This window comes from Cotesia glomerata, linkage group LG9 (assembly GCF_020080835.1).
Source record: "Cotesia glomerata isolate CgM1 linkage group LG9, MPM_Cglom_v2.3, whole genome shotgun sequence".
NCBI classification, from domain to species: domain Eukaryota; kingdom Metazoa; phylum Arthropoda; class Insecta; order Hymenoptera; family Braconidae; genus Cotesia; species Cotesia glomerata.
The window spans coordinates 11,231,700-11,248,491 of NC_058166.1; the positions used below are offsets into that span (position 1 = coordinate 11,231,700).

Here is a 16,792-nt window from a genome sequence, read left to right on the forward strand (position 1 = left end):
GTAGACAAGTTCGTTGCAGTGAAAGACTTTTATCTTAGCTTGATATCACGATGTGAATAGTAAGCGTTTGAAATGAAGACTGACTCGCAGCGCCGGATGGACTGGCTTATATACTTGACTGGCGGGATTCTCGAATTTTCAGCTGAAATTCTCTCGATTGAGTTGGAGAGAACTCTTTTTTGATAAATTCACTTTCCAGATTAACAAAATGAATGATTTTGATACAAAATGAATTTTTACTTTATTTTAACTCTTTTGATTATTAATTAATCGATTTTTAATTAATATTTAGCCAAATTAAGAATTTTGATCTAGACTTTTCTTTTACGAGATGTTTCTAGGCGCAGACGCGAGTAAGGCGCAGGCGCGAGCGCGAGCTAAGCGACAGCGCCAATGTTGTTGTTTAGAGTACTCATAACGATCAATAGGTGGCGCCACATATTTAATAATTTTGAATTATAACCAACAATTTTGAATTATATCTTTATTTTTAAACATTTTCCGCCCGCCTTTGTTAAATTGATTTAACAAACTATTGTTAATGAATTGGTAAGATTCTTAATTTAGTGACAGGTCTTTCAAAGGTACTCGTAGCCGTTTTTACAGTAACTACTCGAACGTGGCCATCCTTACCGGGGTGAACCTTGATGATACGTCCTAGAGGCCATTTTGTTGGTGGATATCTTTCATCCGTAATGAGAACTAGTGACCCTGGTTTGATTTCAGGCATTGGTTGATTCCATTTGTAAATCGGTTGATACTTTTGAAGATATTCTTTAGACCACTTAGTCCAAAAATCATCAGTCATGCGTCGCAGAAGCTGCCATCGAGAAAGACGAGATATTTGAATATCTTCTAAAGAAGGTTCAGGTACAATATTTAGTGGTCCTCCTATAAGAAAATGACCAGGAGTTAGCACGGAAAGATCATCAGGATCTTCAGTGAGCGAACATAGAGGCCTTGAGTTCAAAACAGCTTCAACTTGAGTCAGGAAGGTACTCATTTCTTCATAAGTTAGTTGTTGTTCTCCTATTACTCTACAAAGATGGTGTTTTGTTGATCTCACTCCAGATTCCCACTTTCCACCGAAATGAGGAGCAGAAGGAGGATTAAACAACCATTGAGTACCGTCATTGGCGAGGAGTGAAGCTAGTTTACCAAGCTGTTTTGATGTTGAAGAAAAGAGGTTTCGAAGTTCCGAGTCCGCTCCTCTGAGATTGGTTCCACAATCGCTTCTCAATGTTGCACAAATCCCACGTCTGGCAGTAAACCGTTTATAAGCTGCTATAAAGGCATTAGTTGTATAATCGGTGACAAGTTCTAGATGAATAGCTGACGTAGATTCACAGACAAATAAGGCAATGTATGCTTTATATTCACGAGCATTGCGTCCTCTCCAAGTTTTTAGCATGAATGGTCCAGCATAGTCAACACCGGTATGCAAAAAGGGACGAGAAGGAGTAACTCGATGAATTGGTAATTGACCCATTAGTTGTTGGCTCTTGATTTGTCGGAATCTTGCACATCTTACACAGTTCCAGATTGCTGATTTGACTGAAGTTCTTCCTCCAATAATCCAGAATTCATCTAGAATAAAGGATAAAGTCTTTTGGATTCCTCCATGAAGAGTTTTTTGATGAGCTTTATCAATGATCATCTTAGTCAGTGGAGAATTTCGTGGAAGAATAGCTGGATGTTTGGCACCAAATGGCAAGTGAGATGACTCTAATCTTCCTCCTACTCGAAGAATCCCTTGTGAATCGATAAAAGGTGTTAATCTTACTAGAGGATTAGAGTTGGACAGATGTTCTCCTCTGGATAGTTGTTTGATTTCTTGATTGAAGGCATGTTGTTGCGTTATCTTGACCCAGTAGAATTTAGCGTCGTTTAATTCTTGTACAGTGATTGGCTCAGTTTTAAGATTTGCTGCTTTCTTCCGTAATCTTAGAATGAATCTTCTACAAAGGGCAGTGATACGAAGTAGTCGAGTTAAATTATGATAAATGCGATTTAGTTGATCAAATGGTTTCGGTGTTGTTCTCCGAAGAAACTCTTCAATTGACATAGGTATAAGTTTGGTTGTCATTACTTTAATTGGACGTTCTTCCAGATGATCGTTGATCGTTGGAATTGTTGAACCATTAGGCCATGATGATGATGACTGCTTTAACCATTCAGGACCAAACCACCAAATAGAATGCTTGAATAACTGAGTTGGAGTTAATCCACGTGTAGCGCAGTCAGCAGGATTTTCTTTACCTGGTACAAAATGCCATTTTGCTGCGGGAAGAGTTTCTTGGATAAAGCAAACTCTGTTATGAATAAATTCTTTCCAACGAGATGGATGATTATTTATCCAAGTATGTGTGATTGCGGAATCCGTCCAAAGATGAACTTGAGGTTTCTTTATTTCAAACTTTTGAAGAACGTGATGAACTAATTTTGTTAGTAGGACAGCAGCTGATAGTTCTAGTCGAGGGATCGTTAGCCTCTTGATAGGAGCTACCTTGGTCTTCGAGCACAATAACACAGTCTGAGTTTTTTCATTTGGATCTTTTGATAAGACGTAAATGACAGCAGCGAGAGCTTGCTGAGATGCATCACAAAATCCATGAATTTCACAAGGATTACTGCGTGATGTTTGAAGCCAGCGAGGAATTGACATCTGATTCATCTCTTGGAAACTCTGAATCAAATCTTTCCATTGATTTGAAAGAACTGCAGATAGTGGATCGTCCCAGTCCAGCTGATTCGTCCAGAGTTGTTGAATAAAGATCTTTGCCGTGATTACTACCGGAGCCAGAAGTCCAAGTGGGTCGAAGAATCTAGCAATGGTTGATAGGATTGTCCGTTTTGTAATTTTTGAATAAGCAGGAATATTCCATGTAAACTGGAACTTATCAGTAATCGGACTCCAATTCATGCCAAGAGCATGTACAACTGTACTTTTATCAATTGTTACTGAAGAAGCCAGAAGTTGATCCGCAGATGAGATTGATTGAAGAGTTGAAGGTTCATTGCTTATCCATTTCTTAAGAGGGAAACCGCCCGCCATGCAGAGATTGTTTACTTGTTTCACCGTTTCTTGTGCTTCTTGAATGGAATCTTCACCACCGAAAACATCGTCAACGTATCGGCCTTTTGTTAGAGTTGATATAGCCAGAGGGTACTTTGGTCCTTCATCTTCAACTAGTTGCTGCATAACTCGCAAAGCTAGAAAGGGAGCACAAGCCATCCCATAAGTGACAGTCATTAGTTGATAAATAATTAATTCATCCTTTTCGTTTTTCCACAAAATTCTCTGGAGATCCCAATCATTTGGATGGACCATGATTTGTCTGTACATCTTCTCAATATCCGAGACGAAGACATATTTAAAGAACCGGAATCGTAAGAGTACATCGATTAGTTCAGTTTGTAGCTTAGGTCCAGTGTGAAGAATGTCATTTAAAGATAACCCACTTGAAGTCTTACAAGATGCATTGAAGACCACTCGCAATTTAGTTGTTAGACTTTGTTCTCGTATTACTCCGTGATGAGGTAAGTAATAGCTGTGCTTAGGCTCAGCAGTAGACTTAGATACCAATCTCATATGTTGTAGTCGTTGATATTCATCCATGAATCCATGATAAGCTATCCTCAATGATGAGTCTTTCAGGAATCGCTTAGATAAAGTAAATAACATACGATGTGCTGCACTCTTTGATTCTCCAAGAGATTCGACCGGCTTTTTAAATGGTAATCTGACGATATAGCGGCCAGTATTATCTCGAGAATGTGTTTCCTTGAAATGATCTTCACATTCTTGGTCATTTGGGGTTAAAGAAGATTTATTGCTTACAGGAATATCATCGAGCTTCCAAAATCTTTGTATAAGTTCGTAGAGTTCTTCATCAACAGAAGTGTGAAAACACTGTATTGAAGAGGTAGAAGAATTTCCAGTGGGACCGAAAAGGATCCATCCGAAGATCGTTGATTGAGCCGTAGGAGAGTTATTTGGTCCCTTTCGTAGTCCTTCAAGACAAATTTGACCATAATAATCTGCTCCAATGATAACATCAATTTTACCAGGTTGATTGTAGCTAGGGTCGGCTAGTTGAAGTTGTTGAAAATGACTCCAATTTGCAGATGACGTAGCTTGAATCCTTGCTGTTAACTTAGGAAGAACATGAGCTTGAATATTTACTTGTTGAGATGACTTGAAGTGAGGTCGTAATGTAACTGATACCAGACCTTGAGTTCTTCCGGCATTTACCGCGCCGATTCCATGTAATTCGAATATTACTGGTTTCCTTTTAAGATGAAGCTGCTGAACTAATCTTTTAGATATAAAAGATACTTGAGACCCAGGATCAATCAATGCTCTTGCTTGGACTTGATATCCTTGTTCCGAAACGACTGCGACTTGAGCAGTGGCGAGCAGAGTTTGATTAGCTGTTGAAGTTGAATAAGATGTTAAATTGGCTTGAACATTTGGTGTTGAATCTGCTTCATCTCTATGGATAGCTGTATGATGTCTTTTTCCGCAATTCATACACCTTCTTGTCGAAGTACACTTGTTGACTAGATGATTTCTCAAGCAATTATAACATAACTTCTTGTCTTTGATAATTGCCAATTTTTTCTCAAGTGGTTTATTAGCAAACTCTGGACATTTAGCTGTATAATGATCTGCGGAGCAAATAGAACATTTCTTGAAATTACTTGGATCTCCAGATGCATGATGAACCGTAGTTACTCTTGGATTATGCTGAGACCCAGGCTTTCTTGATTTTTCGACTGCTTGGAGAGTTAGTAATCGACTCATCAGAAACTCTATGAACTGTTTCCAAGTTGGAGGATCTTTGGTAGAACCTAGATGGAGTTCCCATGCCTTGACAGATTCTGAATCCAGACGTTGAACCGTAATAAACACCAAGAAATCATCCCAAGTGTTAACTGGTCGTCCAAGTGTCTCTAAAGTTCGATAGATTTGTGTAATTGTAGAATAGAGACCTTCCATTTCCACAGCTGATTCTTTTGTCATCCTCTTCATGGTAATTAATGATTGAAGCGCTGAATTTACCAACAACCGCTTATTTTCGTAGAATGAAACTAGCGCATCCCATGCTTTTTGAAAATTATCAGTTGTTAAGGCTGTATTCTTTAAAAATCCGCTGCTGGACCAGTAAGACTCTGCTTGAGATAATGAAGCTTCCATATGATGGATAAAGAATTATTGTTGAGAACCATGGAGGTGAACAGATCCTTGAATTGCAGCCATTCAGATGGATTACCATTAAACTTTGGTAGATCAAGATTTGGTAGACGAGGACCGAAATGATGAACCGGTAATTCCGTATTCGTGACTGACGATGCTCTGCTCTCAGCCTGTCGTAGCTGATAATACAAGGTGTTCATCTTTTCCAATGCTTCTAGGTATGCATCATAGGTAATTCGGTAGAGATTGTCCTGGAGATAAGGGAGCCTTAATACCTTTCGCTTCTTATGATCACTTAACTTTCTCATAGCAATTTTAATTGCATCATGAGTAGCTGAGAATTTGTTCCAGGTGTCACGCAAAGCAGTTTTCCTAGCCTCCACACGTTGAAGCGAAATATTTTCTTCCCCGACACGAGTTAAGTTTGTGGTGGCCTCGTTGATGATTTTGATGAGCTCCATCTGCTCATCAATATGATTCTTGATATGACTGACTCTCATCTTGACACTGTTTCACTTGAAACCACGCTCTGCTACCAAAAAATGTTAAAAAAACAATAGCTGGAGAGTCAGTTTTATAGGTTAATTTTATTGACAATTATTACAAAATTAACAATAAGTTTAAGTTAGAGAACACACAATCTTTTAGATCACAGTTTCGTTTTATGAAATCAATGAGTCACTCAAATGGTTAAAATAGTGGTTAGACACCGTAAACCCAAAGGAGAAGAGGTGCTGGATCTGTTGATTAGGAATAGACTTCTAGAAGGTGTTCAAGGGAGCCTGCAGGTGCACCTTACAAGGTGATGACCAGCCGGGCCTTGGGTACGATGATTTTCTCTGAGGGGTACCACAAGGAAGCTTGTAGGTCACCTAACAGGGTGAAAAGAAGTACCGAGCCTTGAACACGATGATTTTCTTGTCTAGAAGTCGCCAAAGAAGATGCTTTTCGATTAGGTTATAAACACGCTGACTTAGATGATTTTCTCACACTCAGAATAACAAGATTTTACTTGTAGACAAGTTCGTTGCAGTGAAAGACTTTTATCTTAGCTTGATATCACGATGTGAATAGTAAGCGTTTGAAATGAAGACTGACTCGCAGCGCCGGATGGACTGGCTTATATACTTGACTGGCGGGATTCTCGAATTTTCAGCTGAAATTCTCTCGATTGAGTTGGAGAGAACTCTTTTTTGATAAATTCACTTTCCAGATTAACAAAATGAATGATTTTGATACAAAATGAATTTTTACTTTATTTTAACTCTTTTGATTATTAATTAATCGATTTTTAATTAATATTTAGCCAAATTAAGAATTTTGATCTAGACTTTTCTTTTACGAGATGTTTCTAGGCGCAGACGCGAGTAAGGCGCAGGCGCGAGCGCGAGCTAAGCGACAGCGCCAATGTTGTTGTTTAGAGTACTCATAACGATCAATAGGTGGCGCCACATATTTAATAATTTTGAATTATAACCAACAATTTTGAATTATATCTTTATTTTTAAACAAATGAATATTAGCTAGAATAATTACATGGATGAAAGGTGCATGCCAATTCGATGGAATTGGGAATCTGTGCAAGTTAAAACAATACTCTAATTAAATTTCAAGTCTAGATCTAAAAATGCAATTCTATAAAGCGCCCAGCGGAGCGGGCGAGTAACAGCTAGTTATGAAATAAAATAATAACTTTACTATAAAAATTTTTAGTTTTAACTAATTTAACAAACCGTTATTTTTCTGTATGAAAATAACCATAGTCTACTTAAAAACTGAACAATTGATGTATCTAGAATCCCTGTTTAAAAATATTTGTTGAAAAAAATTAAAAAAATTCGCTCTATGTAAATTATACATCTATTGATATAATATACTAAGAAAAAATAATTTTTTTTTTAATTTGTTTTATTTAAATGCCAAGGTCCAATAACCAAATAGCAACATTATACAGTGTGTATACACAGATGCATCTTATAAGTGCATAAAGTAAGCATTAAAAATTTCAAGATTGAGAGATTTATAAAAATTTTCTAATTTAATTATATAATACTAGCTGTTACTCGCCCGCTCCGCTGGGCGCTTTATAGAATCGCATTTTTAGATCTAGACTTGAAATTTAATTAGAGTATTGTTTTGATTTGCACAGATTCCCAATTCTATCGAATCGGTATGCACCTTTTATCCATGTAATTATTCTACACGGAGAAAAAAATTTTGCTATAGGAACTCTATAGTAGTTAGTTAGTTGTAAAAAGTTCCAGTAGGTTAACGTATTCTTATAGTAACAATACAGTTTGGCTCCTGCAACTCTACATCGTTGAGCTCTGAGAGCTAAACGTTATTTACCTCTCACAACTCTACAGGATCGTTCTAAGACTATAACAAATTTTTGGAAGTTGCTTAATTTTTGATTACGATTTAGCATTGATAATTTAATAAATACATGCAGCAGAATGAATTTATATTGCCAACAATAATTGTATATGACAAATAAGAATAGTATTATAATAGAAATAAAATAATAATAGAACTTATATTACAAATAAAAATTATTTGTAAAATAAAAATATGGTCGTCACAAAATTATCTTATTTTCTTAATTATATTAATAAATATTGGACATAAAATCATTACCGTATATGCACGAGAAAAGATAAATAAACGAAAAAAAATTTTATTTTGTGTTAAATTGGGTCTTTTTAATGTATTCCGATAACTTATCACTTATCACAATATATTCAACTAATAAATTAAATTAATAGTCACTGCAAATGAACCTTGAAAAACCATAAATACAAAACTGTTCTAACGAAATTCAATTTGACAAAAAAAAACCTATTTCCTTAAATAAATAAATTAGGAACTTAATTGTCCTCATATATTTTTAATAATATAGATTAGTAACAAAATAATTATGTTTGGCATTTTAGAAGGTTATGAAATATGTCAGCGCACTCTACTACTGCGCAACGTAGAGCGCTCTCAACTATACCGTTTGGCTCTGTGAACAATCCCGTAGAGCTCTGAGAGCTCAACAACATTGAGTTATCAGAACTAAATAACATTTTGTTACTGTAACTCTACAACGAACAGTAAACTGTGTATAGTTGTGGTAACTCTACAGTTACGTTACCAGAACGAAATTTTTTTTTCCGTGTAGCTAATATTCATTGTAACTTTCAATATGCAATCATTATAACATTCCCGTGTTTTTCTTATAAAAATAAATAATTGATATGAAAAAAAAAAAATTTTAATGAGCATTGAAAGTTTCAGTTGAAGAAATTGCAGGTCTCATAAGTGAAGAAATCTACCTAGTATGTATACATAACCAATAGAATTAAAAAATTTATTTGAAACAAATGATAATCGAATAGAATAAATTTAGTTACAATAAAAATTCATTATTTCTAAGTCAAAAAAATATAGCTTCCGAATAAGTAATCACCACCATTTCATATACTAAAACCTTCTCCGAAACACGCTGCATCTTATGGTATAAGTAGGTATTATTCCGATCGGTTCAGTAGTTTTCGTAGTATAACCGGACAAAAAAACCGGCTCTCCATTTATTAGTATAGATTAATTATATAATATTATTAAACATATTCTTAGAAAGGTTTGTAATTTCAACTCAATAAATTGAATTATATTTTACAATTTACCTTCTACTTCGAGATTCAAGAAATAATTTAAGGCTTTTGATTTAAAAGAATTTAAACTATTCAATCGGCAATGCACGCCGGATGCATGCTCGTAATAGCAAGTAGTAGCAAAATTTAGGATTTTGAAAGAGATATTATACTTTGCTGTTAACCTATCTGATCTTCTGATATCTTCGTCTTCCTCGACGAACAAATTTCGTAAGATTTTTGGTTCACCTGAGATCAATAATTTATTTAAGTAACATGTCAAGAATTAAATTCTCTTAGATTTAATAAATAGCCAGTTTAATTCAAACTGTCCTTCATTAAAAAAAAAGCTCTCAACAGTTTTGAAAACTTACTGGATTGATCTTAAAATTTTCAATTCTGAGTTCAGAACTAATTAAATTCTGCAAACAATTTTTATTAAATTTTTATGCGTTTTCCCTATTGAACATCTTTTCCAATGTAAAAAAAAATTAAAAATAAATTACGAACATTTTTATTCACTGAATTTTTGATACAAATATTTAAAAATAAATAAATATAAATATAAATAAATAAATAGTACAATAAATATGAAAGATTAATTAATTAAATATATTGAGCAAATCATCTCCTTCTGCGATGACCTTCGAATCCGCCATGATGGTCGTAGTCGATACTTGAGCTATGTGAGGAAGCGTAACTGTGCTGGGGGTGTTTTATTATCTCATAGGAAGTTTTTTCACCGTGATCTACAACAAATATAAAATAAATTAATTGTATTTCTCTCAATCTGCAAATAGTGGTTGAATACTGACTAATTACCGAGGGATTTCTTGAGCGCGACTGCTGCGGCTAATGCTAGAGCTATTTTTGCAATAACGAACGCTTTACCGGCAAGAAGTGCCGTTGCGTGCACCATTACCCACAATAATGTTGCTTTCATTGCTGCTGCTACCATGAAAAATATTCCTCCCTTACCTTTTTTCTTTTTCCTTCCTCGACCTGTAATTATAGTTGCAATTATGTCAATTTATTTATTTACCAATACAAAATTTTAAGATAATCAATAATTAAATTGCTCAGAATAAAAAATAATAAGATTGATTCAGAAAAAAATATTTTCCCAGCAAGGCTCCGGGGGGATTCGAACCCCCGATCTCCTGTTTACTAGACAGGCGCTTTAACCAACTAAGCCACGGCGCCTTCGATGGGCCACTATGTAACTGTAAGTTTTGAGCTTATGAACCAGTGGATTTAAGTTCGTCGCATGTCTATTGATTTTTTTTCTTTTAAATTTAATTTTTCTTTATAAAGACACGATACAAATCTGATCAGTAACCTTTGAAAAGATTTAATGAGAAAATTTTCCAAATTAATAATAATTAACAAATTTAAAAATTGTTACAAATTTTTTAAATATACAAAATTATTAATTTTAATCTTTTTTACACCTCAATATTTATAACAAAAAGCGATATTATCCATGAGATTATCTATATTATTGCTAAATTCCATATTTTACAGACTAAAATAACAAAATAAACGTAAAAGTGTCACTATTGCATCCGATTTTCAATTTTTATCTCAATATTTTTCATTATTCATGCTTAAAAATTCCACGGTAAGTATAATAATAATTCTCGAACCGAAAACAAATTCTCAAGGGCTTGGTCTTGAGGTAGACATATCCATAATGCTGGTGACAATTATATTTTTATAGGTTAATTTTGTTCCTTTACATCAATCAACCTAAATTATTTCATTGTTATTTAAATGTAAAACATACAAAACTTTTTTTTTAGAACAATCGAATATATAATTGATAACTACAGTCTAGTTACTTGAAATATGTGAATAAAATAGATATTTAATAGATGTTTATTTATTAGATAACCTAAAAGTTTATACTCTTGATAGTTTCACCGTTGAAAAAATATAATTCAATTTCCAGTCTCATAGTCAAGACATCAACATGAATGTTAATCATTAATCTCTTAAATTAAAAAAAAATTTTTTTTTAAATAATATTTTGTCGACCCGACAGGTAATCTATTTTTAAAGATAAATAACCTGTAATATAATTATAGGCATTGATTTTTAATATCTGTGACCAATATTTGTCCACAATTGATATTAATAAAAATTTATGTTTAATTTCAACCTGATTTTACAAATAAATGACTTAAGTCCGATCAATCTTTTAATTATTTACTAAAGAAGCATATTCTTACCAAATAACATGATATATTTTTTCACGACGCGACATACTTCAATCGCTATTGCTATACGTAACATTACCAACAAATTGTTCTTGGTAACGATATGTATCTTATAAACAGTAAAATACCATTAAAAAAATTTCTGTTTCCTATCAAACAATTCTAATTCACCCATTCAAGCTTGATTCCCATACTTTTCAATACAATTTTATTTTAAAACGCCTATCACTTATAAAGTAAACTATTTACAATCCACCCAACAGTTCTTACCTTCTTCAAGAGCACTATCATCACCATCACCAAACACCTCAGCAATCCAAGATTGGTTTTGATCTGAATCCTCCACATTACTATCCTTCAATCTGTCAATCGTTCCGTTGCTTCTAATAGTATCATTACGACTTTTAACGAGCAATTTGCACTCTGGTGAATCAGCACGACTTCCCACGCAATCAACTGTCACTTTACTATCATTTGCCTTATCAAAACTTTTAGAATTATGATTATTATTATGATTATTATTATTATTACTACTCAATTGATAATTAAGCATGCGATGCCGTCGAAATGCGGGCTCACTGTAGGAACCATCGATAAATCCATAGAGAAATACAATAAGTAAAGCACAAACTCTAATGTCTCGAAGCATCATATTTGATGATAACACACCACTGACTGACCTGTTATCCATGAAGGTATCATTTTTATAAAGAACGTAGAGAGTAATTAACTCCTGCCACATGTTCGTGAGAACTTGGGTCTTGTTACACCATACAGAGCGTGAATATGCATTTATGGATGCATTAAACACGTAATCACTGCTTCGTTGACCACTTAATGCATTATGTTCTGTACAAACATCATTGCACACCTACTCATCTACTGAATTCACTTATAGTACTTTACTTTAGTTTTAAAACTATGCTCACTTATATCACAAATATTATTATTATTATTATTATTATTATTATTATTATTATTATTATTATTATTATTATTATTATTATTATTATTATTATTATAACTTTGTATGGATCTAGTAAGTACTTAAATTAACATTCTATTACATTGTTTACATCAAAATACTCATATGTAGGTAGTTGTTTTATGCCTGCATGTGTTAATTGTTGGATTTAGTTAACATCATAATTGTTCGGTATTTACCAATGTTGAAGATGGTACTACACACTCCTCGTTCTAGATAACGAGTGGCCGTGTGAATCAACGAAACGTTTAAATGAATTATTAGGTGGATTACTAATTTAAAGTTGTCTATTATTAGTTATGATGTGTTTTCTGTCTATGGTGTGTTTGTGTGTAAATGTTCAACTGAATGCAAATGTTAATGATCATTAAATAAATCCCAGGTCGATGGTAGACGTTTGATGTTAATAAAGGATAAGAGATAGTATGCGTATATAGCACGGTGAAAATTAATTAATGCTTTTTTTATCGCTGTAATTTATTTATAGGTTTCAATAGAAATTTATTGAGCATCGTTTTCTTTTCTGTAATGGTTATGGTGAGAGACAGCGTTGTTGATTTTTTTTTGAGGTTGATTGGGCTAGATAATGCTTCTAAGGAGAGTTAATTATTTGGAAAAAAGGTAATTAGGTAATCGGGTTATGATTATGACTATCATGGGTAATTTTCCGATTAATTTTATGTGATTAAGACATTTATGCAAATGTAACATTTATTACAAAGTAGCAAAATTTTACTTGTTTAAAAAAGGTATCTGAGCAAAAAATTTTTTTTTCGAATGATTATCAATTTCATGTCACGTTTTGATGTTACAAGCTGTGAACACTTTTTGAACAATTTTTAACTTCCCGCGAGCCCGGTCAAAATCGGTTGATTCGTTCGTGAGTTATCGTTGTCGAAAAAAAACCGAAAAAAATGTTTTTTCGGAATTACATTGCAATTCCTATTTCGATCGATTAAAACTTAAAAATTCTTCATGAGGCCTGAAAAACTGCGTAGAATGCCACCAACCGCGTGAAAATCGGTTTATTTATTCAAAAGTTATTGTGGTTTTAAAATTTAAGAAATAGTGTTTTATTAACCCGAGTCAGAATAATGAATCTATATGAGCCTACATGAATCTACATGAGCCTACAGGATAATTTTCGATTGTTTTGATCGATATTATCCAATTTATAAATTGAATTTTTGTCAATAATTTTTTAGTTACTATTTAAATTCATTTGTATTGTACTATTTAATATTGGTATGAGTATATTCTGTGAGGTTATATTGATCAATCAAAACAATTAAAGATAAAAATATCGATTAAAACAATTAAAAATTGTCCTGTAGGCTCATGTAGGTTCATGTAGGCTTATGTAGGTTCATTATTCTGACTCGGGAAACTTTTACCAGATTTTTGAGCTTGGAGAGCTTAAAATGACACGAAAATTATATTTTTGAGCTCGAAGAGCTCAAAATCGTAGTAAGTATCATTTTGAGCGCTTAAATATGAAATTAGCGGGAAGTTGCAAGGATGGCCTTTAGGGTCAACCGTTTTTCTAATTTTTTTTTGCACGGGATGTTGACATATATGCTTATATAGATGGAAGCATATATTTAAATTCATATGTACTAGGGTGTACGTTATTTCCCAAGTTGACTTTTTTTTCGCGATCGCCCCCTGGATTTTTAGTTCTTGACCTAAAAAAAAATATCTTAGTCAAATAAGCTCTTAATTACCAAATTGAACCGTGCCGAAGTCGAGTTACATTTCCCATTTAAATAACATGGGAATTTGGAACTTTTTGCAATTATTTTTTTTTCTTCAAAAAAAATGTCACCACGATTATGATCAGTGCATATTCTGATGAGAAATTGAATGCTCTACAAAAAAATTTTCTTATAATTTTTCGATAAAATCATTCCTTTAGAAGTTATTTGTGGTTAAAGTTGTGTTTATAGTTATTATCATAGTTTTGCAGTCTTGCTGTAAAGTTTTTTGTGTTATAGTCATTTATTTTATTTATAAATGTTCCAAAAATTTTATCAAAATGATTAATAGTTACAGTAACGTTAACAATACGATGTATTGAATACATTTTTAATAATATTGCCGCTTATTTGTATTTTTTCTGTCTCTATTCACATTTATTTGTTAAGCAATTTTTAGTCGCATTATGATAAGTATTCATGAATTTGTTTGTTTTTGTTTTCATGAATAATTTGCACTAAATATTGTTTTTGTTCTTTTTTATGCGTTAAATTGTTGATGTATTTTTGAGTTCATCGAAGCGCTCTTTCGGCTACATCGTTAACAATTGTAGATTATTAACAATGTCTAATCCTTCCAAACAATCATTATTGGTGACTCATGTCTCAAAGTTAATCTCTAGCAATTTTTTATTTATGTTGAATCAAAAAAAAAATTTTCATCGAATTTGAATTAATAACAATTAATTTATTTAAGAAAGAAATCAATATCTTTTTTTTTTGAATTGATAATTTCATTATCTGCATTAACTATATAGCGTTCAGGGGGAATCAAAATCGAAATTTTCATTACATTTTAATAATTTAACGTAGTTGGATCCTGCAAGACATATTTCAAGAAAATTATGAATTTTTTTTTATTGAAAGAATTATATTAATGATTCACCACCAAAATTTCAGATCAATTCACCAAAATGTTTTTAAGCAATGAATTTTCGAAATTGCAACATTTACACGCAAAGGTATAGAAAGATGGTGAAGTTACATAACTTTTATATGTGAAGTTATATACTATAGTATGAAGTTATGTACTATAGTATGAAATTATTTGCATCACTCGGGTGGTATGGAAGATTTCATACTAACTTTACCATCTCTCTATACCTCTGCGTATAAATGATGCAATTTCGAAAATTAATTTCTCAAAAACGGTGTGGTGAATCGATCTGAAATTTTGGTAGTGAATTGTTAATATATTTATCTTTCGATAAAAAAAATTTCATAATTTTCTTGGAATATGCCTTGCAGAACCCAACTGTCTTAATCATTTTTCGTTTTACGTGAAGTTATGTATTTGAATCGAAAAAAGTCAAATCAGCTTTTTCACCAGTTAAACACCACAGATGGTTTTTGAATTTGTGCAATACTGCCTAAATAAATACTATGAATGAACAAATATGCAAAAGATTTTGTTGCGTTTCAAGATCTAACTCGAAAATGTCCCGAAAAATATATATTTTCAGCGAATAAATCGCTTTTGACATCTAGCGTGCATAGTGAAATGCAACTGGTTTATAAAATTTGATTTCATTGGCACTCTAATAATGCAACTAAAAATTGCTTAACAAATAAATGTGAATAGAGACAGAAAAAATACAAATAAGCGGCAATATTATTAAAAATGTATTCAATACATCGTATTGTTAACGTTATTGTAACTATTAATCATTTTGATAAAATTTTTGGAACATTTATAGATAAAATAAATGATTATAACACAAAAAACTTTATATCAAGACTGCAAAACTATGATAATAACTATATACACAACTTTAACCACAAATAACTTCTAAAGAAATGATTTTATCGAAAAATTATAAGAGAACTTTTTTGTAGAGCATTCAATTTCTCATCAGAATATGCACCGATCATAATCGTGGTGACATTTTTTTTGAAGAAAAAAAAATAATTGCAAAAAGTTCCAAATTCCCATGTTATTTAAATGGGAAATGTAACTCGACTTCGGCACGGTTCAATTTGGTAATTAAGAGCTTATTGTGTAAGATATTTTTTTTTAGGCCAAGAACTGAAAATCAAGGGGGCGATCGCGAAAAAAAAATCAACTTGGGAAATAACGGACACCCTAATATGTACACATACATGTAAGCGTATTAATATGAGGCATCCTTACTGATTTTCAAAAAAAGACGTCACTTTTTTTTTCAATACCCATAACTTTGTAAAAAATGGCCGATTAGAACGTTTTTACAATGTACACATATATGCTTTCATATATAATGAACATACATGCAAACATATAGACGGTAATATATTTCAAAATATAAGTAAGCATATATTTAGCGCAAAAAAAATATATGTCAAAATATATTTTTCATATATATATATATATATATATATAATCGCATCAAAAATCTTTACAGTACTTCCGACTACATTGAAATCAGTTTTCAACGCTTTTATTCGAATTGTGTGCTATATATGACATAAGTTTTTCTCAATAATTTTGGGAAGTAAAAATGAGAAAATTCACGAAAAATATGTAGTTTTATGATTTTAAGCCGTTTTATTGTTAAAAAGTATAAAAAATTGTGAAAGTCATCGTATATTATTTTAAGTTGAATTTTAACTGCGAATAACTTTTAATCGAGTTGACTTAGCGAAAAATTATATCAGACCTTTTTTGTAGGCCGTTCAATTTCCTACAAAAATATCTATTTACTTTTACCATACAATAACTCGTTGAAATACATCAAAATTCCAAAAAAAAAAAAAAAAAAAAAAAAAAAAAAAATTCCTGTGTTATTTAAATGGGAAATCGAAAATTACCATGTGACACCTCTAGATATTGATATTAAGAGCTCAAACTCTACCAGAATTTTTTTTTCGTCATCTTGGACGATATTTTCGCGGTAGCTAAAGAAAAAAAAATTAAAAGTTTTACCCTATTATATATGGGGCATTTCACGCCAAATCAACCACTTTTGAACCCGACCCCTTTAGATTTTGCTGAAACTTTTCCATCCTTTTCTACCCTTTGG

The 16,792-nt window shown here is 32.4% G+C and overlaps 2 protein-coding genes and 1 non-coding gene across 4 annotated transcripts; all 3 read right to left on the reverse strand.

Annotated features, from left to right (window-relative positions):
- Positions 1–538: 538 nt before the first annotated feature.
- On the reverse strand, positions 539–5,035 carry LOC123272233. Its single transcript, XM_044738932.1, has one exon. It carries the CDS (start codon positions 5,033–5,035, stop codon positions 539–541), a length of 4,497 nt encoding a protein of 1,498 aa, XP_044594867.1.
- Positions 5,036–9,406: 4,371 nt separating this feature from the next.
- LOC123271892 lies at positions 9,407–12,007 on the reverse strand. Of its 2 annotated transcripts, none has more exons than XM_044738434.1 (3): positions 11,325–12,003; positions 9,658–9,837; positions 9,407–9,584 (listed from the first exon to the last, which is right to left on the reverse strand). In XM_044738434.1, exons 1-3 carry the CDS (start codon positions 11,794–11,796, stop codon positions 9,460–9,462), a joined length of 777 nt encoding a protein of 258 aa, XP_044594369.1. In that variant the 5' UTR covers positions 11,797–12,003; the 3' UTR covers positions 9,407–9,459. The 2 variants fall into 2 exon arrangements, with proteins under 2 accessions (XP_044594369.1, XP_044594370.1); XM_044738435.1 differs by having other exon boundaries at positions 9,489–9,584; positions 9,651–9,837; positions 11,325–12,007.
- Trnat-agu lies at positions 9,965–10,038 on the reverse strand. The gene has a single exon. It is a non-coding gene; the product is annotated as a tRNA-Thr (tRNA).
- Positions 12,008–16,792: the final 4,785 nt, after the last annotated feature.

Bases quoted from the DNA above. Each gene is read 5' to 3' on its own strand.
- LOC123271892 (XM_044738434.1), bottom strand. From the start codon at position 11,796: ATGTGGCAGGAGTTAATTACTCTCTACGTTCTTTATAAAAATGATACC. The intron at 9,838-11,324 runs GTAAGAACTGTT...CTATAATTACAG, and splicing joins TGATAGTGCTCTTGAAGAAG to GTCGAGGAAGGAAAAAGAAA. The intron at 9,585-9,657 runs GTAATTAGTCAG...TATTTGTTGTAG, and splicing joins CGCGCTCAAGAAATCCCTCG to ATCACGGTGAAAAAACTTCC.
- LOC123272233 (XM_044738932.1), bottom strand. From the start codon at position 5,035: ATGAAGAGGATGACAAAAGAATCAGCTGTGGAAATGGAAGGTCTCTAT.